At 42.0% G+C, this 27286-nt stretch overlaps 1 protein-coding gene across 1 annotated transcript in view; it reads right to left on the reverse strand.

Moving 5' to 3' along the window:
* The window catches only part of TSNARE1 (t-SNARE domain containing 1), a 453856-nt gene that overhangs the window by 178803 nt on the left and 247767 nt on the right, over nucleotides 1-27286 (reverse strand). The window contains exon 12 of the mRNA XM_041420840.1: nucleotides 5261-5333. Coding sequence (XP_041276774.1) covers nucleotides 5261-5333 — 73 coding nt within the window. The remainder of the gene's footprint in view (nucleotides 1-5260; nucleotides 5334-27286) is intronic.

Raw genomic sequence — 27286 nt, forward strand, 5'->3', positions numbered from 1 at the left:
GTGCCATCCAGGCAGTCAGACTGGAGGAGGATGTGCTGATGGGCCCTCTTGACAGTGTTTACGTGTCAAACCAGCCTCCAGGTGGTCAGAAAGGTCTGATTGGACTTGATTTCACAAGGAAAAAAACCAAAACAATACATTTAAAAAAAAAAAAAGCAAACCCCAAACTGAAAAACCCTCCCCGCATTCCAAAGCTTCCAAAATAAGCAACCCATTTGCTTGGCTAAATAACTTTTCCTTTGAAGGAAGTTTATTGCTATTGTTACCATCACTAGGCAATTAGTGACAATGTGGCACTTTTGTGAATGGCATCTTCACTCAAGGGCTGAACACGTTAGCCCATCAAGAAATTCCTGCTGACTGAAGGAAAGCAACAGCTACCATGTCTTTAATTCTTTTTCCAGGTCTCTGGGCTCCAGCCTAACAGATACCAGGCAGAGTTGTTTGTTAAGTGAAGGAATATCGACTTTAGATCATGTTAAGAATTTTTTTCACCCAGTTATTTTAGATATAAAGAGTCCAGACTTCAAGACTGAAGTGAAGTGAAAGCCAAGTAGCACCAACATCTAAGCCTGGATAAGTTTTGGTCTAAAAACGAAGTCTGAGGAAATCTTAAGCTTGACACATTAGGACATTGATCTGTTCTGAGGAGGCCACCAAGTTAATTAGAGGGATGGAGCACCTCTCCTAAGAGGAAAGGCTGAGACAATTGGAACTGTCCAAACCAGAAGAGAGAAAGGTTTTGGTATCTAATTGTGGCCTTCAAATACCTGAAAGGAGCCTGTGAGAAAGATGGAGAGGGATTATTTATAAGAGCCTGGAGTGTGGACAGGAGGAAGTGGATTAAAACTGAAATAGAGTAGGTTTAGTAGGAAGAAATTCTTCCCTGTGAGGGTGGGGAGGCCCTGGCACAGGTTTCCCAGAGAAGTTGTGGTTTCCCAAAAAAGCCCTATCCCTGGAATTGTCCAAGGCCAGTCTGGATGTGGCTTGGAGCAACCTGGGATAGTGGAAGATGGTCCTGCCCATGGCAGGGTGTTGAAGTGAATCTTTCAGGTCTCTTCCAACACAAATTCTCCTATGATTCCATGGTTCTTTCAGCCAGTGAGATTTGCTGTGCACAGATAGATTTGTGTGCATTCATTCTGGACAAAGAGATAGAGAACTGGTAAACTCTTTCCTGTGTTGCTGCTCTTGCAATATTAAAATAGGTGGCCACTGTGTGAGCCTGGGACCTTTTCCCAGTTTAGGAGTTGGGAAGGTTACAGACACACTAAGCTTGATTCCCGAACTGCTCAAAAGAGTCAGAAATGTGATGCTTTTAAAAGCGTAAAATCTTTTCAGAACAATTGTGGGTCTTTCCTTGTGGCTTTGTGAAATGCAATGGAGCTGTAAACAGTGATAGAAGTGGTGGAAGTTGAATTAGAGCAGTTTAGATAAGGGCTGTAGGTTTTGAGTGTTATGCTGGCATAACTTTCAAGGTTCCATACAAAGGTAGCATGGAAAAACAGCTTTTCCAAAACACTGATAATTTCCTTTTGCCATGGGCAAAAAAAAAGAGCACTAACTCCTATTCAGGTCAACTTTCTTCTCACTTACAAGGCAAACAGAAGCCTACAAATTGGACAAACATGCGCTTGCTTTCATCAGGTTCCAATACAAATATTGGCAGCTGTGTTGTTGACACTTCTTCAGAGGAAGTGAGGATTTAAGGATTCTCTTCTCTCTAACAGCAGACACAAAACTGATTCTGTGGAAGTTTGCATACATACCCCAGTACCACCAATCAAAGTAGAAGCTTGCACATGTAAAATACTGGCTCATTGTGAAATACTGGGAATGTTTCAGACTTTTGGGGAACTTACAGCTCAGCTGAGTGTCCATCTACAAGTATGGAAAGGAGTGATTGTTGCTGTTACAATCGCCTCCAACAGAATTTACTTCTCACAGTGCCAAGCCTTGAATCCTTGGATGCTTTGGCTTTAGAATCCTTCTGCTGCCATGACAGAAAAAATTACTGGAGATGAACCTCGGCTGGCCCTCTGCTCTGGAGATCTTTCCATTTGTACATCAGATCCCCAAAGGTGTCCTCAATGCATGCCAGAATATCCTGGAATATTTATGCCCTGCTGTGGTGTCCTTCCTGGTGTGGTTGAAATCCCTGTGAGGACCAGAGCCTGCAAAGGTGAGGCTGTTCCTCACTGTCTGTACAGAGTGTCGTCCACTTTGCCTGTCCTCCTTTTAATCCTGACCCACAAACTTTCCATCAGATTCTCATCCATCCCCAGGCAGCATCCCAAGCACTCCAGCTGCTCTCTCTATGAAGGGCAGCTCTTCCTCCTCATTTTCCTACCCTGCCCTTTCTGAAAGAGCCTGCGTCCCTCGAAGGCAGCACTTCATCAAGGGGCCAACCCACCACATCCCCATGATACCAACAAAACTGCAGCCCTGCAACTTCACACAGATCTCTTAACACCTCAGGTTTGTTCCTGATACTTTGTGCATTCAGCACCTCAGAGTGCTCAGTTCCTGCAGAGGATTTGGGATATTTGTCCATGATGGTGGTGTCTGGTAGGCACTTCCCTGCCCACACCTCATTTTGGTGGCTTTGGGAACCTTTCCTGCCACAGCACCCCATGTCCTTTTTCCAGCAATCCTGTCCCCTGCTCCCACAGGACTGCTGGCCACACCTTCTCTCTCCCACCATTACTAAAATTCTCCTTATGTGCTGGATCCCATCTCTCCAAAGCAGCTGCAAATCCCCACACAGGGTGCCATTGAACACAAACCATGTCACCAACACCAGTTCTACAGCCAATTATGATTTTCTCCTATTAGTGTCCTCCTCCTTGCCCTCTTTCCCCACACCAGCAGCCCATGTGATGAAGCTGCACTTGGATGTTTTTGCCAAGAGCTCCTGCAGGATTCTGTTGGGAAGACTCTGATGATTCCCACTTAACCCAGGCCATTGGCTTGTTTTGGTTTCAAAGGCTTGGGCTCACTGATATGGTGATTTATAATTGAATATTTGTATCAAAGAGATGCCATGACCAGGAACTTGGGCACAGAGTTTGTTTGCAGAAGACACAAAATAACAGAGATATCCTCTCCCAAGTCTGCATTCTACTTCTTCCCTGCACAACAGAAACTGCTCTCTCCCCTAGGGAGTGTTATCAGAGTGTTCATTAAGGAACTGGCCCACATGACAGAAAAACTCCTTTTAGATTTTTGTAAGAAGCAAGGGTTGCTCTGCCTGTGTCATGCACAGACCACACAAACTCTCCCCACAATTCTCCCCAGCTCGAGTGATCCACAGGAGGTTTTCTCTGGGAGCATTTTGATGAGGGGCTCATCTCATATTCCCTGGGTTTATATTTTCCCTGAGTTTCCTAGACAAGCACACACAGAGCTTTCATTCCATGCATGTCAGAGGAATTGACTAAAAAAAATATAAAACAAGTGCCAAGAGAGCTGTCTCTTGTCATCATGGAATTTTCACTGTGGGGGTTTCAACATCTCTTGCCTCCTGATTCTTTATCTCCCTTACTTTTGTGTAATATGAATGTCACAAGATAAACAGTGGGACCCTTCAGCAATTGGTTGGGAAGATACCTCGATTGCCTGTCAGGATTAAAAGATAGTCCTTAAAAAACCTGTTAAAAATCTGCTGGAGCGTAAGAGGAACAACAATAAAAAAAAACACAAAAACCTTATTCTGGCTCAAAGACAAAATGTCCTACTTAGTCTAACAGCTTCTCCCAGGGAAGTTAATACTGGGATGGCTTCTATGCATGGGTAAAGTCTTAAAGTAATAAATATTGCCTTAAGAAAAGGAGTTGTGAGGATCTTGAAGCTAGCTGATGTATGTTGTCATGTCCCTCAAGGCATTAGCATCTGATGTGCTTTTAGAGATGAATCAGGCTCCAAGGTTATCCATGCAAAAAAAATAAGCTTTCAAAACAGCATCAAGAGGGGAAAAAATAAAAGAAGAAGAAAAAAAAAACTCTAAAAAACTGATTTTAATATAATTTTGATTTTTTTTTTTTTTTTATCAAGAGGGGAAAAAATAAAAGAAGAAGAAAAAAAAACTCTAAAAACCTGATTTTAATATAATTTTAATTTTTTTTTTTTTTTTTTTGCTGTCCCTGTGAACCTGACTGGTGTCTCTCAGAGAGGTGTAGATCACTCCTTTCAGTGTGAAAGGAAGTATCTTATGGTAATGGAAACTTGCAGAGATGTGAATTTGGCAAAGAAATCCAGAGTGATTAATAAGCAGCAAAGAGTTTCTGCTGTTGAAATCTGCATATGGCTGTCTCAGGACTTGCTCCTGCTCCCAGGAGCACCAGGGAGAGTTCCAGCTGAGCCTTTAGGTGAGAAATATCTCCACAAATCCTGCTGCTCTTGTGTTTAGATCCCTCAACCAGGGATTAGCTCCCAATTTTGAAAGTGGGCAGTTGTTTCAGAAGTACCACATATTATTATTGTGTGTACAAAAAACAATAGATAGAGGAAAAAAAGTCTGATTTTTCTTCACATCATTTCTGAGCACATTTCATGCCCAGAAAAGAGCATTGACAAAGACAAAGGTCAGAGAGAGCTGATCTAAAGTGTCTTCTTCCTCTGTTCACAAGAACTGGTGGCTCCCAGTGATGGGCTGTTCCTAAAGACAGGACTAGGAGTGACTCTCACCTCTTTCCCAGTTTTCTCCACCCAGTTTTTTCCTAGTCATTGGTAGCTGCAGAACAAGAGCAGATCAACTAATGGGCAGAAACTTCAGACTTTATATGAGCACATCTTGATGTCAGGCTTCTGTAAATTTAATTAGACACACCCTGCTATGTGGAATAAAAATTCTATTTGGAAACAAAAAGCTCCTTAATTTTCTCTAATTTCATCAATAATCATCATAATAATTGCCACTGCTATTGTTTTTTAATTACAGTTCCAGGTAGAAAGGAAGAATTGGATCCCTTTCCAGTTAATGTTATATATTCTCCAACTTCCTTTTTTTGCAGTCAAAAGGGAATGGATTTGTCTCCCTGTGAATTCTATTTTATGCTAAATATACCAGCAAACTGTCCATAACATAAGAACCTTATTACACAGGGCAACTTGTCAGATCCAGACCTCTCTGGATGTACAAAATGCTCAAAACACAGGGAAAATAATCACAGCATCAACAAAGGGCTGCTCGTGAGGGACAAAATCACACTGGAATGGTGGAAGGGAGTAACAGAGCTCATAATTTTCATTTGACACCTACCTATTGTGTCTCCTTGCTCGTGCACCATGGAGGCCAGGTCTTTGATGATCTGGTTCACATCCAGCATGTCGCTCTGGAAAGACAGAAATCCTAACATTACCCAGGAATGGGGAATATCCAAGTACAAAAGGCACATTCCACAGTCCAGCTTGGCAAAGAAAAACACAAACCAAGAAATCTTCAGTGGTGTAGATGCAAAAGGGAAAGTTTTGATGCTCCCATAGTAAAAAATTCCCTCAGAGCCATGCTTTGCTGGATCCAAGTCAGGCAGCTGACTCAAGCTTTGTGAGAGGAGCAAGTGGAATGATCAGATTTTATGCTTGCTTTTCAGAATTGTGGAGCACTAAGGAAAAACAACAATAAAAACAACAGTGACAAACCCTTTTCTTTCTAAAAAAGTTATTGGTGATGCAGGCCATTCCTCCCAGACTGTTTTCTCCTGCACAGAAAAAGGCCATCTCTCAGCACAGCATCCATCTGATGCTATTCATAAACTGATGGATACAATCAAAAACTCCCTGAATTTGAAATTGCCTTATTGGTAGGGCAATAAGGAAAGAGCTATCTGATGAACAGATTCATTTATATGTTTTCAAGTAGTTTAAAAAAATAAAAAACCGTAACTGCATTCAGCTCTGAAATTTTCTCTGTGAAAACACAGCAAATTACCCATGAGTTTGTTTCCTTCATTTCTGAACACTTACCATATAAAATAGCAAATGTGAGCATATGTTGACATCATATGACACTGGGTCTTGTAAAAAGAATTAGTTTAGCAATAATAGACATAATAATATAGACACTGCTAAATGCACTACCAGCAAGTCAGCATTGCCAGAGCAGGAAAAAAGACACTAAAAAAGGATGTATTTTTTTTTCAGCCCTACAAGTCGGAGAATCACAGAAACATTGAAATGGGCAGGAACCTTTGGAAATTATTTAGCCCAACAGCCCTTCTCAGAGCAGACAACTAAAGTAGGGTGCTCAGGGCATGGTTTTTTGTGACTCCAAGGATAGAGATTCCACAGACTTCCTGGCAAAATGTAAGTCCATGGAATCCTGTGTGTTGTTTCAGCATGGCTGGATGACAGGCACCTACCAAATCTGCTCTACCACTCCCCTCTGTAAGTAAACAGAAATTGAAAATATAATGAAGGGCTCATAAATTAAGGACCAGGAGATCCCACCCTCCAAATATCATCATGGGCAAACCAGACAGATATTAATTGAATTTATTACTAACAAAATCAGAGCAGGATAATGAGACGTTTCAGAATTGTGTGGACACAATCCTGTGCCTGTGCTTGAGCAGGGAGGTGGGATCAGATGGCCTCACTGTGGTCCCTTCCAGCCTGGCCCACCCTGGGATTCCATGTTCATCCCAAAAGATACAATTGCCTCCACCATGCTTTTTAAAGAACTCCATTTCCCCACTAACAAATTTAGAAAATGGTGCAAAATGAATCCACATCCTCGTACTGAAGTTTGCTATGAGAATATAACTGGCATAGCACTTCTACACGGAATGCAATAGAATTGCATCAATTTAAAATGAGGTCTGGGAGTCCCACTGTGAGTGCTAGAATAGACCAAATTGTTGAATAACTGAAGATGGAGGAAAAGCAAAAGATTGAAAAAGCTGTGAGAAATCATAATAAAGCAAAAAAAAAACACTCCCCCAACCAAAGACTGGGTAATGCACCACAAAATGTACTTCATTCCTTCATTTGTCAAGCATAATGAAGCTTTAATTATGGATGGTATTATTCCTAACTTCTAAATACTGCAGGAATTTTGCAAAACAATGAAGTTTAAGTAATTTGAGATTGTACTTGAGCAGTGTGTTAGTAAATCATTACTGGGAAATGAGGAGAAATTAGTGGTGATTTTTTTTTTTGTGTAGGGAAGTTTTCTGAGCTTTTTGTAAAAATATTTTAAGGGAGAAAGTTAAAGTTTAGCAAAATGTGAAGAATTGAGAATTAATTTTAATGTCTTGCTCTGCTCTTAACTGCTTTGCAAAAGATGATTAAGGAAAATAACATTTAAAAAATATAATAATACTAAAAAAACCCAGAATGCTAATTTTTCACTCTTGGCTAAATTGTCACTGACATAATTTTTTGTGTCTGTTCCTTGCAATATAAACACAATCCTTTCTACACTTCAATCTGCTTTATTTTGTTGTGCTTCTTTTTCAGCACTTTAAGTGAAGGTGGCTTAAAACTGATGAATATGTTTTTGCACGTTCATTTGGTTAGAAGAGTTTGTTGCAATATATTGAATTACACGTGCCCCCACCCACCCCAAGCATTACCACTGGAATAAAACAGATGATACACTGACTTCTTAGAGGACCCTTCCCAGCTGATTTAGCCATGAGGAGTTGGGCTGTGTGTGTCCTGATCCCCAGATATTGGGTGAGGCAGGGAAGAATGAGGAAGAAAATTCAACATTGTGTGAGAACGGTGCTGGTTCAGCTTTGCCATTTGTATTCAGGTACTTGAAACCAACCATCTGCAGCTGCAGAGTATAGATACTTTCCATAATGTTGCAATAACACTTAAAATTACTGTTTAACAAATATGCATCAGTGAGAGCCAGCGCTGAGTTGTGAGGAAGGGAAAAACTGCGACTACTGCACTTGAGGAAAAACTAACAGGGGTGAGTTATAAAGCACAGAGCACAAAAACAATCTGACCTGAAGCAAGAAATCTGTTGAATAATTTAACCTGGCAATGTGAAGTTTCAAAGTCCTTGATATAGGTAAGGAAAACAAAGGAAGAAAAGGAAGAAAGAAAAAATAGCCAGAAATAAAGACCTTCCATAATGGAATATACCTTGGAGCTACTCTCCTTCTTGCCAGGTCTGCTCCATCCCCAAGTACCTCTGAACTTGCCAGGCATCAGAGTTTGTTAGGAAAATCAGATTGCCTTTGGTTCCCCATGTTTGCACACACTTTGCAGAATTCACAATGAAATACAGCTCCTTATAAATCTCTGACTCCACAGAACCCAGGAGTGCAGCAGCCACCACCATTTCAGCCACCACCATTCCCAAAATTCTAACTAGGCTGGGGCTCCCTGGGTTTTAATTAACACCAGTCTTTCCTGTCTGGCAACAATTCACTCACCATATTCTGCAGCAAGAGGGAGACAGATTTAAACTGTTCCAAATAAATCCTCTTCTCTTTTTTTTCCCTTTTTCTTTTTTTTTTTTTTTTCCCTCCCCAAAAAGAAGAAATCCATTGTTCAGATTAGTAGACAGGATTTAATATCACCCATTCTGGAACAAAAAGAATTAAACTAGTCAACAACAAAATGAAATGGAAGTAGCTAAAGATGGCCAGAAAAGCAGAGAATTGATAGAGGAGAAAAGCAGAGATGCAAAAGAATGAGGCCCTTAAGTTCCAGAGAATTAACTCTCACTATGGAATATTAGTTTGGGAAGTTCTTAACAGAAAGTACTAGGTTAAAATGGCAGGACTATTTGAGTCACTTAACCTGACTCAATAAGTGAATACTGTCTCTGCATAGTATTGAGATTTCAGGAAAAAAAATGAAATTTCCAAACCTGACACAAAAATGGTTGGAAATATGATTTTGCAGATAAATTAGAAATTTCAATTTCCCATTTTTTTTTGATTTAACAGGATAAAGATTTCAACATTTTTGAAATTAATTTGTGAGCAAGTCAGGTTATAAAACCCAGACATTGTCACCAATGTGGGAATGATAAATCCCAGCAGCCCATTTCCCCACAGAATGAGCATTACTGAAGTATTTCTAAGACAGAAAATAAGCAAACTTCTTCTCTCTTCCACTCTCTTGCTTTGTGGGGTGAAGATTTATTCACACTGAAAACTTCCAACATTACCCTGCCTTTAATGATATCCTAAGGACACTGCTGTGTTCCAGACATGGGAATGGTGTTAAATAAACCAGAGAGGGGAACATGTTCTCCTCAGAAGGACACAGAACAAATCTGTGTAGTCAATAATTCCTCTCTCACATGGAGACAGATCCCAGCCTCCCCTATCAGTGTCAGCTCAGGTCCTCAAGGGAAGGAGCACTCATTTCTAGGAATGTTTGCCTTAGGTTTGTATAAAAATGGGATCAAAAGTATCAGTGCTCTATCCTATTTAGCACTTGTGTTTACTCACAAACCAGCCATCCATATTTTAAAGGACTATAAATTAGCATTTAAATTAATTGCTGCCTCAATATCCAGGAGCTGCTGAATTTTTACAAGCGAGGTCACATCCTGACCCATCATTTATTCTGCAGCAAGCAGCCAGGAGAGCTATAAAATAAACCCCAAGGAGATCCTGAAAGATGTCCTAGAAGGCCCATGTGTGCATTTCTGCACACAGAAGCACTCCAAAACACAATAAAGCAAAACAAACCCCTTGTGCTTGTTATCTTTGGGGAAAAAAAATAAAGAAACAAGGAAAAAAAAAATCAACGAACAGCCCTTTGTAGTTTCTATCATGTTTTTCCAAAGAGATGCTGATATGTTCCTTGTGTGTTGTCCCATCCGCAACAGCTGTGGGGCATCTCCTACCCTGTGGTCCACCATGTATGGACATGGAAAAACAAATCAGAGCATGGTGTTTGTCTGTCCTCATTCCTTTCTGAGAGGCAGGGGAAGGAATGGAAAAGGAAAAAAATAATATAAAACATGAGCAAGCTTCTGATGCAACATAGGCAGAAACTAAATCTTGCTGCAGCAGCCTTTCAACAAATATTTTTCTCTTGTCTATGGCTGGGGAGAAAAAAATGACATTCAATAAATCAACCTGATTCAGCCTAAGCAACAACAGACCAGCAGAAAATTGTTTTGAGGGCAGAAGCCATCCAGAACAGCAATTACAGACTGAGTTAGATCTCCTCTGAGACTCAACAACAGCCAGAGTGTGGAGTTTCTCTCTCCTGCTCTTGCCTGTGCACGTTCCCTCTCTCTTTTGCTGTCTTAGAGGTCTGTGTCATCTCAGGGAGTGTAAAACCATGCTGCATAATTAAAGTAGTCACCCTGAGCTTTAGGATGCCAGTCCAGCACCTGCCTGGGGACAGCAGCCCAGGAAACACAGCAGGAAGGGGGTTCCTGCCCAAAAACCCAAATGGAGAGGCTGTGGGACGTGAGATGCCTCGAGCTCATCAGAGAGAGCTGAGGCCACCACCGAGGGCACCTCAGCAGGGATGAGCACAGAGATCCTGCCAGCTGCCAGCTGGTGTTTTATTCATTCTGCCCCTGGCTGGATGTCACATGCCCACCTAAACTGCTCTGTCACTCCCCTCCTCAGCTGGGCAGGGGAGAGGAGATACCACAAAAGGTTCTTGGGGTGAGATAAGAACAGGGAGAGATCAGTCATCAGTTACTGTCATGGGCAAAATAGACCTGATTTGGGCAAATCAGTTTCATTTGTTACCAATCAAAATCAGAGTGGGGCAATGAAAAATAATACCAAATCTTAAAACATTTCTCCCCAGCCTTCCCTTCTTCCTGGACTTCACTTCCATGTTCTCTCCTGCCATCATGATACTTTCTGGAAAAATTCCCTTGCCCAGGATTTTCTCCTGGGAAGCTTCAGCTTCTCCCTGTTTTGCTGCTTTGGAATGTGATTTGGAGAATTGTTTATCCCAGCATGTGAATTGTTTTTATTTAATGACCAATCCCAGTCCAGCTGTGTCATACTCACTGGTCTGTCACGGGTTTTTATTATTCTTTCTTTTCTAGCTTTCTGATGTATCCTTTTCTCTATAGTTTAGTATAGTTTTAGTATACTATTTGTTTTAATACAATATAATAATATAATAAATCAGCCTTCTAAAAAATATGGAGTCAGATTCATCTCTTCCCTCATCCTGAGACTCTTGCAAACACAACAGCACTCTCCCTCCAGCACTGCTGTGGCACAGGGGAATAGGGAATGGGGGCTGTGGTCAGTTTGTCTCACATTTCTCACTCCTCACACTCTCCCCCAGCTCCATTGTGGGGTCCCTCTCAAGGCAGACAGTCCCCCACCAGCCCCTGCAACCTGGATTCTTCCCAAGGGCTGCAGTTCTTCAAGTAGATCCCCCACAGGGTCACAAACCCTGCCAGTTGTATCATCATGGAATCAGAATAGTGAATGGTTTGGGTTCAAGGGACCATGAAGATCATCTCATTCCAAACCCCTGCCATGGGCAGGGACACCTTCCACTATCCCAGGTTCCTCCAAGCCTCATCCAGCCTGGCCTTGGACACTTCCAGGGATGGGGCAGCCACAGTTTCTCTGGGCACCCTGTGCCAGGGCCTCACCACCCTCACAGGGAAGAATTTCTTCCTAGTATCCAATCTAAATGTGCCTTCTACTGGTTCAAAGTCATTCCCCCTTGTCAGGGTTGTCTAAGGGAAATGTAATAACACAACCATAGGAAGAGGTAGTTTGATCTTTTAAAAACCCTTTGGATCTGGAAACAGGAGATGTGTTAAAGGAGGAGGTCATCAATAGTTCTGGTTTTATGTAGATATCCTCACTTTATATTTGGGAAATATAATAAAGCATCAAAGATCACATAAAGCTTTATTTTTACTGACTTTGATTCTGATCTTCAAATTAATTAACACCCTAAATTTAATTTAAATTCATCAGTTTGTAAAGGTCTGTGAATTCCCTTATGTATGTAAATGTGGGTATTTATACAGGCACATAAACACATGTATTCTCATGTACCACAAACACTCCCACCTGTATAAACAGCCACTGTATAGAGACAGACACTAATAATTTTAAGATTAACTTGCCCTGAACATACACCAGGTGTTAAATGAACATTTGAGGCTTAACAGATTGCAGAGATATAAACATAGCCTATTTCTGTCTACAGTAGCAGAAAACAGACCTTAAATCTCAGGATTCTTTTTCCTGGCTAAACATTCTGATGTAAAATAATCACGAACACTGATATGATCTGATAACAGGCAAGGAAACAAAAAACAAAAGAAAAATTTGTTTGCCTTGCTTAGTTTTAAACGCACAAAAAAAAAAAAAAAAAAAAAAAAAAAAGCTGTGTTGATTCTGTGTTGTTTTTTCTTCAAGTTAATGCTGTGACAGTTTTGATATCAGGGGGAGCAGGAGTGATGTGGGCAGGAATGGGTCACATCAGAAAACTGAGATGCAACAGTTGTGTCATCATGAAATCAGCATCATAAAGTCACAGAATAGTTTGGGCTTGAAGGAACATTAAAGATCACCCAGTTCCAACCCCTGCCATGTGCAGGGACACCTTCCACTGGACCAGGCTGCTCCAAGCCCCGTCCAACCTGGCCTTGAACACTCCAGAGCTCGAATCAGTGCTCCAGGTGGGGCTTCACCAGAGGGAAGAGGGATGTGGCAACAAAAGAATTATGCTACAAATTCGAGGTGCAGAACAAATGGAGAATGTTTCAAATTTCACCCACGACAGAGAAGAGTGTGAATTTACACATTTAACAGTTCCCTGCCCTTCCTTCACCCCCACCACTCTCCTCTTCCACCAGACACTCATAAAGTCAACAGAGTGAAAGAGGAAGGGAGACGCACAAACTAAGGAAATGAAGAGGGAAGTGACTTCATTATTCTCCAGAGTGAACATCAGCTCTGCTCTCCAAATGGGAATGTGCCTCAATTTTATTTCTCTTTACTGGATGTCTGATGTTCCTGCACCTTGTTAGCACAGCTGGAACAAGACTCTGGGATGTGACAATGCATATTTGGAAGCAATAACCCTGAGCAACCTGATCCATGGCAGTGGGGTTGGAACTGGGAGATCTTTGAGGTCCCAACCCAAACCGGTCTATGATTCTATGATTTATTTTCTAAAGGTTGCAGAAGAAAGTTTCTGCACCCACACTATGAATCCAAAGTTTTGCTCTCCTACAGCCAAGTTTCTATCTACTTTACCACTAAAGAAAGATTAATATCTTTGCTTTTCCAACAAACCCTTGGGCTGGATATGAAAGAGACTCACGGATCAGAAATATTGCTTCTGTTTTCTGATATGCTAGAAAGGTTTTTGTGGGATTTTCTGCCTTCTCACCTTTCCCAGCTCCCTGGAGTTGAATTAAGGAGTTCCTTCTGAGTTAATTCACATATGTATATAGGCTAATCAAATGGCACAAAAGTAATTACATGAAGGACCCAAAATGAACAGAGATAATGAAATGCCTGACATTGTGGCCTTTGTAGACCAGGAATAAAAACACTCAGTGAAGATGAAGGTTCTCCCAATAGAGGAAATCCATTTATATTTCAAATACAGATTATAGCTGAGAGTTTGTGAAATTTGCTGGCCTGACACCCCAAAAGCAAAAATTAAATACAATACAAAAGATAAACATAAAAGCCATGCAAACCAGAGCAGAATTGTCCACCAACAATAATCCACAGCCTTGTCCAAGAAAAGGCTTTTATGAGCAACAGATCCCTTTTCTTTCCACAAGAGCTGGGCAGTAACCACAGTGATTTGATGCACTTGTCACAGAGTGTTTCATGTGGTGGGTACCTGTCCAACAGGAACTATTTGTCTGTATTGCACATTTATTTTGCTCTCCAATAGCTCCAAGGAGCCATTGGTCTCAACTGCAGAAACTGAGATATATGAGTTCTTACAGCAACCTATGAAAAAAAAAGTTATTATTTTTTTATATGCAATAAAAATACTTGTTGGGGACACTTAGTCTTTTTAAAATAAGAAAATAAAATGCATTTAATATTTACAGCTCCACTTTTTTGCAGCTGCTCAGAGGAAGGTCTCCTGAGTACCAAGTCACCAGAGATATGGAAATCTGTCAGCAAACTCCAAACTCAGTTTGTTCCATGCTGACTTTTCCTTTAGCATCTCCTGCTTCCTGCCCCAGGCTGCAATGTATAAACTAATAGCAGCAGTGAGGGAAGTAGTTGTAATCTATCACCCTGACTGATACCAGCCCCAGGAAAGGCAGTTTATTGCAGGTGGTATGTTATCTTCAAAAATAGAAACCGTGCAAAGATTATGACAAAAACTTCAACACTTTCTACACTTTGTTTGCAGCACTATTAATTCTCCACTCTGGATTTATTTCCGCGGGGGTCATACAGCCAGAAAAAAATACAATGGAGGAATTCATTTTCTTTTTAGGAGTGTTCTGGGAAGCCAAGCAATTAGAGCAATCTTAAGCTGTCATGTATTATCAATTGCTGCTCAATTATTTTACTTAAATAAAACACCGATTGCAGAGTCTGATCTGCAGCTATCAACAGAGTGATTCATTTAGGTGCACTATTTATTCTTGACAATTTAAAAAAGAATATCTAACTGAAAGGAAAGAGACAAAGGGGCCAGGGAAATACACAGCATCTTTTTACAACTCACTGCCATGCTGCCAATCCTCTGTTAAAAAAGGCTGAAGCTGCTGTGCCCTGTATAGAGTCTGGAGACAACTCAGTCCTTATTACAAATGGAGTTCATGGGTTTGGTGCAAGAGAGGAAGGGAGTCACAATCTCTTACAGAGGTCACTGAAGGTTGGAATCATAAAAACATGGAAGGGTTTGGGCTGGAAAAAGACCTTTCAGACCATCTGGTTCCAACCTCCTGCCAGGGGCAGGGCACCTGGACCAGGCTAACCAAAGCCCAGTCCAGCCTGAGTCTGAGCACGTCCATGGACTGAGCATTCACAACTTCTCTGGACAACCTCCTGCTGTGGCTCACCACTCTTATAGGAAGGAATTTCCTCCTAATATGTAAACTAAACCCACCCTCCCTCAGCTCAAGCCCATTCCCCCTTCTCCTGTCACTCCATCCCTTATCCAAAGTTCCTCTCCAGCTCTCTTGGAGCCCCTTTCAGGCACTGTAAGGGGTTCTAAGTTCTCTCTGGAGCCTTCTCTTACCCAGGCTGAGCACCCCCAGCTCTCCCAGCCTGGCTCCAGAGCAGAGGTTCTCCAGCCCTTTGATCAGCTTAGTGGCCTTCTCCGGACTTGCTTGAAGTGGTCAACATCTCTCTTCTCTTGGGGTCCCAGAGGTCCAGGTGGGGTCTCTCAAGAGGAAAGATCTTGTCCTTTTTCTTCAGGATGCTGAAGAGGCACAGCCAAAAAACGGGGTATGTCTGTTCAGGCCATCAAGTGCTCCACAGAGCACAAACTCCATGAGAAACTCCATATCCAAGGTCTACCCAAGGTTCACCTTCTCCTCAATGGTACAGTTGGGGCAAAAAGGAGATAGATGTTCTACACTATTAAAAAAAAACCAAACAAACAAACAAAAAAAAAACCTCTCTGCCCTACATTTCCCTGTGCATTTCAAAGCCAAATGCTGTAGTCTTTGTAGGTTCTTCCAGATTTTGGCTCTGTGGACTGCAGACTTTGCTGTTGACACTTTTCTTACATGTTTTCAGTCAATAATGCAGGTTAGTTTAAAGCCACAAATGCTGAGTTAAGGTATCTGAGGACAAATTAATTACGACTGCAGATAACAGGCTCAGAAAATAAAGGTTGATGGGTATCACCTCCTGCAAGCTGACTCTTCTAAACACCCTTACATGGTTTTATTCTCCACTCTATACAGGAGAGAGTGCCTATTTTAAAAATATCCATTATATCCAAAATGATTCAACTCATTATTCAAGGATTTTTTCTTAATGTTTAATTTATTTCTCTCTGTCCTTAGTTACTACATGGTAATTTGTTACTACCTTCAACCTTAATATTTTAAATTATTCTACCCTTTTTTCAATGCTATTACACATCAAGTATTTCTACACAGTCATCATGGCTCAACTAATCACTGCTGCACTTTCTGAGCCTGCAATTGGTAAATTCCTGTAATCTCTCTTCATAAATTATACTTAATACTTCTTCCTCATTTATTTCCTTCTGGATCACCTCCAAATTTCTAATAGAAAAAGCAGGCCAAAATGCTCTCATTTCTCATGCACCTCCTTATCATATAAAAGGTGCCAATGTCTAAGGCAGACACTAAAAGCTGTGTGACAGTTCACTTTATTTTCCAATTGTCTGTGCTCAGTATCCAGTTGAAAATTTCCAATTTCTGGTTAAAAGTATCCAACATTTCCAGTGGCACAGCTTCTTTCGTTGTCTCACTCACCAGCTGTGTCAGGAATTTATCTTCCACACACTCCAGGAACATCCAGGACTGTTTACTCTTTGCTGTTGTGTATTTCCAGCAGACACCTGGTTAAATTGAATTCCTCCACGGGGACAAAGGCCAGTGATCATGAGGCTCCTCCCAGGTACTTCTAGAGCAATTTATCCATCTCTTCATCCTGGCTGGGTGGTCTGTGGCAGATTCCCACCAGGATTTCTGCTTTGCTGCCTTCCCCATTATCCTGACCCATAAACACTCAGCCCTATTGACACAAGAGTTACTCCACTGCCTCTCCTCCTTTGCTGTCCCTTCTGAAGAGTTCACAGAGATCCATTGCAGCACTCTGGTTGTGTGAGACATCCCACCCTGTTTCCAACCACAGCTTTCCAGTGGCACAATAGCTTCCAGCTCCTCCTGTTTGTTGCTCATGCTGTGGGCACTGGAGCTCTTATGTTTTCAGAAACGCCACAATACCAGCTGCTGTCTGCCACCCCAAATCCAGAAATCTCAGATCAAAATTATGGATTGCAATTCCCATCCAGTAATTAAAATGATGGGTCTGAACAACAAGCAGCTCGCTCTCTGATCAAAGGATATATAATTCAAACAATTAATCATCCATTTTACTTCGACAGTTTTGCTTATGTGTCACTGGCAGATGGGGGAGATGCTCCCAGAGAACAAAGTCTGGGTCATTTTAATCTCTAGAGGAAGGAGGAATTATTTATAGTGTAGAGTTGGTGAATAATATGTTGAAGTCTTCTACATTTACTGCTCAGCAATTTGCCCTGGCTCACTTCAGAGTCAGTGGGGAGCCAACACTGGGATTGTGGAGCTCCGATTAAGGGTGAGGTATTTTAAAGCTGTCTGGGACTCATAAATACTAAGGTGAAATTTTTAGACAAACAGTGAGACAACCTTAGGCCTGTAAACTGAATATTCTTGGGGAATCAGAAGAGAGAAAAGACAGTGAGCAGTACAAAATCCAAAGTCTGGGAATTAGAGGCCAGATATTTAATGCCAGCTCTGTGCTGCCCAAGTTGTACAGATGATGGGGGAAATAATCCAATGCATGATTTTGTGTTGCACAAAACACAGCAGGAGAATGAGCAGCAAGAAGTGTGCATTTGTCAAAGGTTACCTGGTACCTTTCTAGGACAGGGCAACACCTGAAGAGGGGGAAAAGCAGCAGACGACAAACACACAAGTAAAGCAAAAGACGTGTAGATGAAAAATACTGTAAAACTGGCTCAGAAGTAATAGTTTAAAACTATTTGTTCATCAGTGAATGCTCTTTGGTAACGGACAGGAAGGATGCACAGAAAGGATTTCAACATCACAAAGTTCAACAAGGACAAATACATGGCTCTGCTCCCTGCCTGGGACAATCCCCAGAATCTGAACAGAATGGGAGATGGAATGGGAGCAGCCTTGCTGCTGAGCCTGATGTGAGAATAGCTGGTGGATGAAAAATTGACACGAGCTTGTTTGTTTATTTCCTTTGGCCATTTTGGCCATTTGCACTCAAAGCCCAGAAAGCCACCCATGTCCTGAGCTTCATCAAAACCAGAGTGAGCAGCAGGTGAGGGAGGGGATTTTATCATACCCTGACTTTGTGTGGTCTACCTGGATCCAGGACTAACCAATTTTTTTCAGGAATGCTTTAGGTGATGGCATAGAAAGGACAGTTCATAAATAAGAAGGTGCAGTGAAGCTCAGAAATATTTTGAGCATGTCAGAAGATATAATTAGAATTCAAAGGGATCTTGTTAAAATGGTGAAACACAGTATGGAAAAAGGGTGAAGCCAAATAATAAAAATACAAAGTTCTACAGTGAGACAGAAAGAATAGTAGGCAATTTCCTGGGCAGAAGTCCTCAAAAAGGAAATAAACAAACAAGCAAAGGTTCTGAGGGTTGCTGGGGACAAAGCTAGCACTTGTGAGATAAAATATTGTGTCCAATTTTGAGCAACAAATCTCAGGGGAACCACCTGGAGACAGCTCTGAGAAAAGCCATGGGAATAATCAAAAGCGCTAGAAACACAGTCTGATAGGAAAAATAGGAATTAGTGTGGTTTTCAATGTAGAAAAAGCAGGATGTGTGGGGTTGGAGGGGTGGGGGGGACACAACAGATGTGATAATGCTTTTCTGACAAGTGGAACTGTTGCAAATAGGAAGGGGATAACCTGTTCTCCATATTCCCCCTCCATATGACAGAAATTCATGGACTGAAACTGCAACAGGAGACATCTATATAAGAAGTTAATGATTCGGGTTGTTGATCCCGTCTTAGAGCTGAGGAAAGGATTTGATGATGTTTAAAGATTGCTCTTGACTCCCCTTGTCTAATACTCAATGCAATCAATACAAACCCTGGAAATCAGAAAGAGAGAGGGACTGCCTCAGAATGCAGCCACAAACTCCCCATCAGCTCCAGTCACTAAACTGATTAAATCATGCACCTCTCCCTCAGCCTTTCCAAGCTAAGACAGCTTCAGCAAATCTCTGCTCTGTTAAACATCCTTGTCCGCAAAAAAAAAAAAAACCCCAAAAGGTGAAGCTCAATAAGCTTTAAGCAACTTATCAATAGCCACAAAGACACTTTCTGCCATTAAATAGCAGCAGATAACAATCAGATAACAGCAAGGAACAACGGCATCTGCAGCAGGGAATCCTGACAACAGTGTGCCATCTATCAGCTGTGTGTGACAACAAAACAGAGCCAGCCCCTGTCCCAGGGGCTGCATTTAGAAACCATCAAGCACATCTACAGTGACAGAGCAGATACTCCTGCTCTTATAAACCCACCAGTCACTTAGCAGAGAAGTGAGTTATCCTGCCTTCCTTCCCACCTGCATTGCCCCTTCCCCAAGGAAATGCTAATTTAGGGGAATTTGGATTCAGCTCTCCAGTTTATTAGAAAGTTTTAGGCATTTATATTCAATCATGCTCAGCTTGTGCTCCCTGAGTTCAGATTAGCTTTCAATGGACTATTTTAATTTTGTTTTAATTTGCAAATGAGGCAGGTGAGAGTCTAGCCTTGAAGAGGGGATGGCTCAGCTCATTCCCAGCCACACACTGGTGTCTCTGTCTCAAAGGATGAAGCCCTGGAAAAGCTGGATGGATCTAGGGGGGTGGGGTGAGAACTGGAGGAACAGGGGAGCTGCTTTCAGACTAAACATACCTTGAAAAGGCTGCTGCTTACTGTTAACACTGCAGGTAATTCATTGCTTTCTCCATTCAAGGAATTTCAGTTTGGCAAAAGAAATAATTGTCCAGCACAGAGGACTTCAGACTACACCTGTCATACCTCACATTATGATTTGTCATAAAGTATGATACAGAATCATAGAATCTTTAAGGCTGGAAAAAAGCAAAGACCATCAAGGTCAATCTTTGACCAAATACCACCATGTCCCCAAAACCATATCATGAAATGCCATGTCTGCTCATTTTTTGAACACTTCCAGGGATGGTGACTCCATCACTTCCCTAGAAAGCTTGTTTCAATGGCTGATCACTCTTTCATTGAAGATTTTTTTCCTAATATCCAACTTGAACTTCTCCTGGTGCAACTTGAGGCCACATATATATTTGAATTTTTTTTTTTAATACTCAGTAATATCAAAATACTTTTATCAGGCCTTAATGAACCAATGCAGAAAAGTCACTGAAGTAGTTCAAACACTTCTGAAAGGAAGATGAAACAGCCATTTTTTGGAGGCTTTGGCTAGTGACAAGTTCACACTGTTTGGACTCTTTGGAATAAATTCATGGGTTTTCTTCTCTTTCCAGTCCTTACCAACCACAACTGCAGCATTTCTTTAGCTGGTAATATGAGGAGGCAATTTAGAACAGAAATGGAATAAAGTTGCAGTTACCATAACCAAACACAAAAAACATAGAATCATAGAACATCCTGAGTTGGAAGGGACCAATGAGGACCATGAATCCAACTCCTGGCTCTGCACAGGACAGCCTCAGGAGTTACACCATGTGTCTGACAACGTTGTCCAAAAGCTCCTTGATCCCTTAAATTTGGGCCACCATCATGTCCAGCCAGCCTCAGCTCAGCAGAAAGCTGAACTAACATCCCTTTGTGTATTTTGCCCATGAAAGACCCCAAGCCATCCCTGCAGAGTGGCTCTTGCCTTTGCAAAGTGTGAAATGTCAGGAACCAGCCCCCCCTCCCCTCTCCCTCAGCATCATCACACCCACCCTGTCACATTTTGATTTATTGGGCTCTCAAAATGGTTTATTACAGGAGAGTGTTCCTGCCCTGATTCCCACCTTTACACTGGCACTGAACCCTTACCTCTGTCTGAAGCCTCTCTGAGTTTAGGTTTGTATCTCTTCATTGTGGGTTGTTTTTTTTTTTGTTTTTTTTTTTTTTTTTTTTTTTTTCCTAAACAGAAAATAGATTGCCATAAATTTTGCCCTTTCAAGTGTTTAGTGACAGAGTGGAGTTGCCCTCAGTCACATCTGTTAATCCTGGTAAGCACATTTATAAAGTGATTTCCCATCCTCGTTATTCTGTCAATGGCATTTCACACTGCAGCTACTTTAATGCAGCATTTTATCACTTGTCCTGAGGGCTGCTGACAGCTGCCAATTTCAAGGCTTCATTCCAATCTTAATTTTCTTCTTTTCCTTTTCTTTGCCCTCACTCCCTTTCCCTATCTTCTCCTTTATTTCCAGAAGAAAGGGGAGTTAGATGAGTGCAACAAACGCTGAGGATTTCCTCTCCCCTTTAACACAGAGACATTATAATCCCATAATAATCCCATAATGTGAAGTGTGTTAGCAAGGAAAAGTTAAAATTCAGGAGAGTTCAGCTGCATTTCACTTGACTATTGGACTTTTCATCTTTTTTTCTGACAAATTCTCCATTAATGCTCCTGGGATAAAATTTCCCTGCTCCCTTGCTATACTGAAATTGGACTGTTCATCTCCCAGGGAAGGTACTTTGTGTTCTTGATTGCTGTGATCCTCCTGCCATCCAGAAATGCCTAAATCAAACCACAATAGGATACAATCCAGATCAAAGCACAGAAGGAGATAAATTTTACCCAAGGAATGCTTTTCATACCTCCTTGAGACAGCTCCCTTCTTGCCACAACACTTGTATTTCATAAAACTATAGAATCATTTAGGATAAAAAAAAAACTTTAAGACCATTGAGTCCAACCATTAACCCAGACTTCCAAGTCCACCACTAAATACATGTCCCCAAGTGCCACATCAACACATTTTTTAACTTTAATTAAATTAACTTTTATTTTTTTTTTTTTAGCTCCAGGAATGGTGACACAACCTCTTCCCTGTTCCAGTTCTTGTCAACCCCTCTGTGAAGACTTTTATTTCCTGATATCCGATCTAAACCTCCCCTGGCACCTCTTGAGGCCATCTCCTCTTGTTCATTTGTTCCTTTGGAGAAGAGACCGACCCCAACATCAATCTATCCATGACCATCCAAGGAAAATTTTTAGGGTCTCAGTCTGAGTTTGCCCAATGGTAATTTCTAGTTTACTCAGTGCTCCAGCAAGGAGACTTTTACACAGCAAAAAAACTTCACAGGATTCTGTTCCAGTGCCCAGCCACTCTCTGGGGGAGGAACCTTTTGCTAATATCCAGCCTAAACCTCCATGACACAACTTCAGGCCATTCCATCGGGTCCTCTCACTGTCACCAGAGCAGAGATCAGTGCCTGTCCCTCCTCTGCCCCTCACAAGGAAATTGTCACTGCAGTGAGGTCTCCCCTCAGTCTCCTCCAGGCTGAACAGAACAAGTGTCCTCAGCCTCTTCTTGTATGGCTTCACCTCTAGAGCCAAAATAATGTTTTGCCAGCACCAGAAATGTTGGCCTGGGTCAAGATACTGCCACTGGTTTGCAAGGTCATATCAAAGAGGGCCTTGAATCATTCTCCAAGACCAAAAGAAAAATTTCATCTTGACATGGGCCAACCATTCTCTTACTCAATTTTCACTTAGTTTTATGAAATAGTAAAACCAATTTTTTTCTTCTGATCTGCAATTAACACGTAATTCAATTACTGGGATTTTCTTCCACTGGAATCGATTTCTCATATTGTTGCTGGAATGTACAGTCACGTTGGTGAAAAAGGGCAATGTGCCAGAATATTACTTAGATAACCCAGGCTTGCTTAAAGTGAAGGCTTTTCATCTGTTCAATTAAAAGTACACATCAAAATCAGGACATTGTTTTTCTCCAATTTCATTATCCAGACTGATGGCTTACAAATGCATTTATTCATGGGATCATCAGTCTGTGATTATCAAGAGAACTGAATCATAGAAAGGTTTGGGTTAGAAGTCACCCTAGAAACCATCTGGTTCTGCCATACACTGCAGAGGAAGCACAAAACAAGTAGGTCAAGAATGGTCTCTGAAAAACAAATACTTGTTATTTCCTTGAATACTTCCAGGGGTGCCCCATCCCTGCAACTGTTCAGGCTCAGGTTGAAGAGGGCTCTAAGAAACCTGATCCAGTGGGTGGCATTCTTCTGGGGCCAGGGAGCTTGGAATTACATGTTCTTTAAGGTTCCTTCCAACCCAAACTTTTCAATTGTTCTCTGATTTTTATTATTCTATAGATAGGAGTTCAGATTAAAAAAAAAAAATTAGGTGACAAAAATATTCTCGACTTAGACAAAAAGGGAGGAAGTGCTGTAAGACATTGGGGTGACACTCAAAGAGAAAGAAAATAAAGCCATGAAATATTTTGTCCAAACAGTCTGGTGAAGAAGCAGGTTACAGGTATCACTGATTATGGATGTATGTTTGAGGTTTTGAGATAAACAACAGGAGAATCAATACAGTACATTAAGAGAAAGATGTTCATGGGCCAGCTCATGATAGAACATATGTCTAAAATCATAGTGGATGAACTGTGTTCTAAAAGTGTGTTTACATTGATTATTTTAAGACCTTAAAGTCAAGCAGAGACATCTACACCCTGGAAACCTCCAGTTGTGGGAAAAGTACCTTGCTCTGGGTGACAAAAACTCCCAATGACCTGCAGAATCCCCCTGAGTTGCTAACAGGAACATCTAATCCCTGTTTAGGAACAAGCCCTGTTGCAGATTGCCAGTTACAAACAACTGAGCTCTACAAAAAGTCCTGGCTGTTTGAATGATGAATAGAGTAATAAAACCTTACACATCGTGGTAAAATGGCTAAAACAGAACAAAACAACAAAGCACATGCAAGGCTGGTCCTTGTAAGGAAAATCACAGCTCACTTAGCCCTCACAATTCTTTAAACAAGTCGATAACTCAGTGGAAATGAAAAAGAAAGTGTAAACCAGCTGCTTTAATTTTTTTTTTTTTTTTTTTTTTAGATTGTAGAGGTCTGTGATGTTGTCACTCCTCAGGTGACTACAGAAGGTAACTACCATGGAGTGAAGTACAAAGCAATGTCAAATGCAAAAGCAGGTCAGGAGAAAGAAGAAAGGGGAAAAAAAAAAAGAAGTAATAAAAACCAAACAAAAAACCAACCCAAAATTAAAAGTAGGTCAGTTTTCATCCTAACAAAAGGTTAACAGCTAGCTTCCTCTAGGCATTTTGCTGGATGCCACATTGTTAAATATATATATATAACTGATCCAGGAAGGTTAATCAGTGGTGGGGAGAGGAAAAAAAAATCCCAGAAAAGAAGACCAAAAACATCTCAATCTGTCATCACAATAATCCTGTAAATTCCATGTTAACATAAAAGCTGTATTCAGGTGCAGAAGACTGTAACTTTTGGTGAGCTCCCTTGGGGCAGATTTGGATACAGAATTATCAACAAACACAGGACCACTTGAACAATCTCATCTGGAGGCTACACGGGTGAAGCAGACACAGTTATTCAGGGACACAGGGGTTACAGGTAAACCCAAAATCTCCAGGCAAGCCTTGAGACTGGAGGATGGAAAAACCTGCCAGGAAAAAATGGAGCTGAGTCTGGCTGCCTGATGAGAAGCAGGGTGTCCCCAAAACCTAGGGAGGACCTGGCTAAACATCACCAGGTCTCAAAGTACCCTAAGAGATGCCTGAATCCAACCAGACTGAATTTGGGCAGCTGAGTTTGTACCTTGTAGGATGTGCCCACTGGATTTTAATGCCAGGATGCATCCAGAGAAGTGCCCAGTGTGCAGGGCATGGGAGGACATTGTCTGGAATGGATGGAATAATGAACTGCATGGACTTGGTACACAAAAGATGCAGAAGACAACGCCTGGGGGCAATAGCAGGGCAGAACCAGAGCAATTTCTGTAGTCTGGCTCATCCAGACTGGACAGGGCTGTTACAAACATCAGAAGGTGCCAAGCACTTTCAATAATACAGCTGTGAATGATGTCCAACAACTGATGAATGCAAGTGTGAGAGGGGGAAATGAAAATTCCCCCTGCAGCTCCTGAGACTCCACAGTTGGCACACCAGTCCAGCAGAGAGGCTTGAGCAGCCTAAGGAAAACCACTGCTTGATGCATTGGTGCCTTCCAGGCACTAAATAACACAGGGCTGGCAGTCTGGCAGCACTTCCCAGCTCCAGCCTCACTCAGGAGGTGAGGATTAATGTATCCCTGTGCTAATGCAACACAGCCAGCGAGTGCCAGCACCTTGGTGGCTGAGGAACAACGTGGCTGAGGCAGGTGGCACTTCAGTGGCACTCCTGACCCCAGATTTCAGAGGAGGGGGTTCTGTCTCACCTCGTTTGGAGGTCACCAAGCATCACGGAGCCTTCAGTACCATCTGAGATGGCTGAGCCATCTGCTCAGCCACCCACTCGACCAAACAGAGAAAACCCACCTGGGAAACAAAAAGTGCTGGTTCCTCACAGCTCCTCCCAAGCTATTGTGGCAGCCTGTTTGATGGCACACAACAATAGGTGCTCTAACTCCATAGGAATTGGGAGAAAAAGAACAGCAAGAGGCATTTACGTAATAGTCTCTAACCCAAACCTCATTGTTCCCACACAGAGTGCTGCAAAACTAATCAGTGTCAGGTTCAGGGGGCGTGGAGGGTAGAGAAGAAGAAAAGAGAGCTCAGATGGAGATAGATTTGAAGCCTAGACTTTTCTCCATGGTGTAAGAACTGCATGGGTTTGGTGGGGATGCCCTGGTGCCCTGGGGACACCAGAGCTGTAAGAACTGGTATGGCACTGTCCCCAGTTAGGAGATGACGTTGGAGATTTTCATCTTGCCCCTCAGCCTGCTCCAGACCTTTTCTGTCTTGCACAGATTCCAGCCCTAAAATCCCTCTGGACTACCCTCTGCCTGCAGCAATGATGGTGATCCCATGAGGTCTTCTCAGCTCTGGGAACACACAGCAGCAAGGAATCCTAAAAAATATTCCAGCTGACTGCTTCCCACCCCCCAGCAAAGGTCCAGGGTAAACAGGAAAGAACCACAGTGCCCTGAGATTTAAGGGATAACGTGATACCTTGAGGAAGGGACAAGGACAGAAAAACATTGAAAGATGATCTAGTGTGGCAAGATCTGTTTGAGTGTGGCTGTAAAATACCTTGTGCTCCTGCAAAAACACCCAGGGGAGAGGAAAGCTGTGCATGACAGAAATGCTGTTCATGCTTTTCTTTGGAGGAGTTTGGAAGTCATTCAAAAGGAGAGACCAGTTCATTGACAGCGTGGAAGTCAGTGGATCTATAACAATTTCCCATAACTGGGGATCTACCCCATAAGCAAATTTATTCACTCACCAAATTCCTGAAGTTTATTTAGGGAATACCACCCGTATTTAAGATCTATTCTTTTATGAGAGACTCTCCTTGGGTCTCTGCTATGAAGTGACTCAGAACAAGCAATAATCTTCCTCCTGCCATCCAAATAAAAGGGAGGAAGTTCCTCTAAATCTTAATAGGCAAGCTGTAAAAAGTTGTGACATTCATCAGCACCTGGAGCTGAATGGGAAGACTCAGGACTAAAAGACACAGAGTCCTTAATCCTCAGATAGGGAGACAGGTGACTGGTGGAGAAATGCACAGCCAGTTCCCTGCTTGCATTTAAAGCTCTTTATTCCCTGGCTCAGCAATTCCGCTGCGGCATTTATTTTTAATGCTTTATTTTTGCAATTTGACTTTCTAATGGCAACACCTGAAGTCACCTTCCTTAACCCTTCTCAGTGATATAAATTGGAAAGAACATCAGGGGGAAACAACTGAGAGAACACGACTTAGCCCTGTCAGACTTCAGTAGGAGGTGACTCCCTCCTAAGCAACCAGCACCAGTGTGCAAAGGTGCAGGATTTCCTTTTATTTCCTCCAGATACACTCAGGATAGAAGGATCTAATCCCAAAAGTCCTTGCATCCCAGTGCTGAGACTTATATTTACAAGCATGAGCTCAAATCAGGGAGGCAGAGGAGTCATGGGGTTTGCTCTCAATTTCCTTCTGCCCACCCCTCCCATCCCCACTTTGCATTTTTTGGGTGCATTCAGCAAGGAAAAAGAAGATGGGGAGAAATACCTTGCGTGACAACTGAAATGCTCCAGAAAATTCATTTTAAAGGACTATTTTAAAGGCTCATGCCAAATACAGGGGCTGGTGCTTACAGAGTGACTTTGGGTCCAGGCTGCTCACAGCACCCAGGAATCAAATCAAGCTGAAGGACTGAAGTTTGCAGCAATTTGCTGGATTTTTATAGACTCTGTCAAAACAAGACTAAATATGAAACTCTGCTGAATCACTGCTGACAAAGACATCCTTCATTTTGCCTCTTTACTGGTCTCTCACTCCCCGCTGTCCCCACCCCACGCTAAAAATACAAATGAAAAAGAGTCACTTCTGCTCTCACCTGAAATTTGTTGAGAATTACACAAATCCCTGGAAACCACAGAAGGGAGGAATAGTTGTGTCTGTTTTGGGCAGTGGGGAGAGCACATGGGTTGCTTTGTGCAACCCCCT

The sequence above is a fragment of the Onychostruthus taczanowskii genome, unplaced genomic scaffold, assembly GCF_017590055.1.
Source record: "Onychostruthus taczanowskii isolate IOZ18803 unplaced genomic scaffold, ASM1759005v1 scaffold66, whole genome shotgun sequence".
Classification (NCBI taxonomy): domain Eukaryota; kingdom Metazoa; phylum Chordata; class Aves; order Passeriformes; family Passeridae; genus Onychostruthus; species Onychostruthus taczanowskii.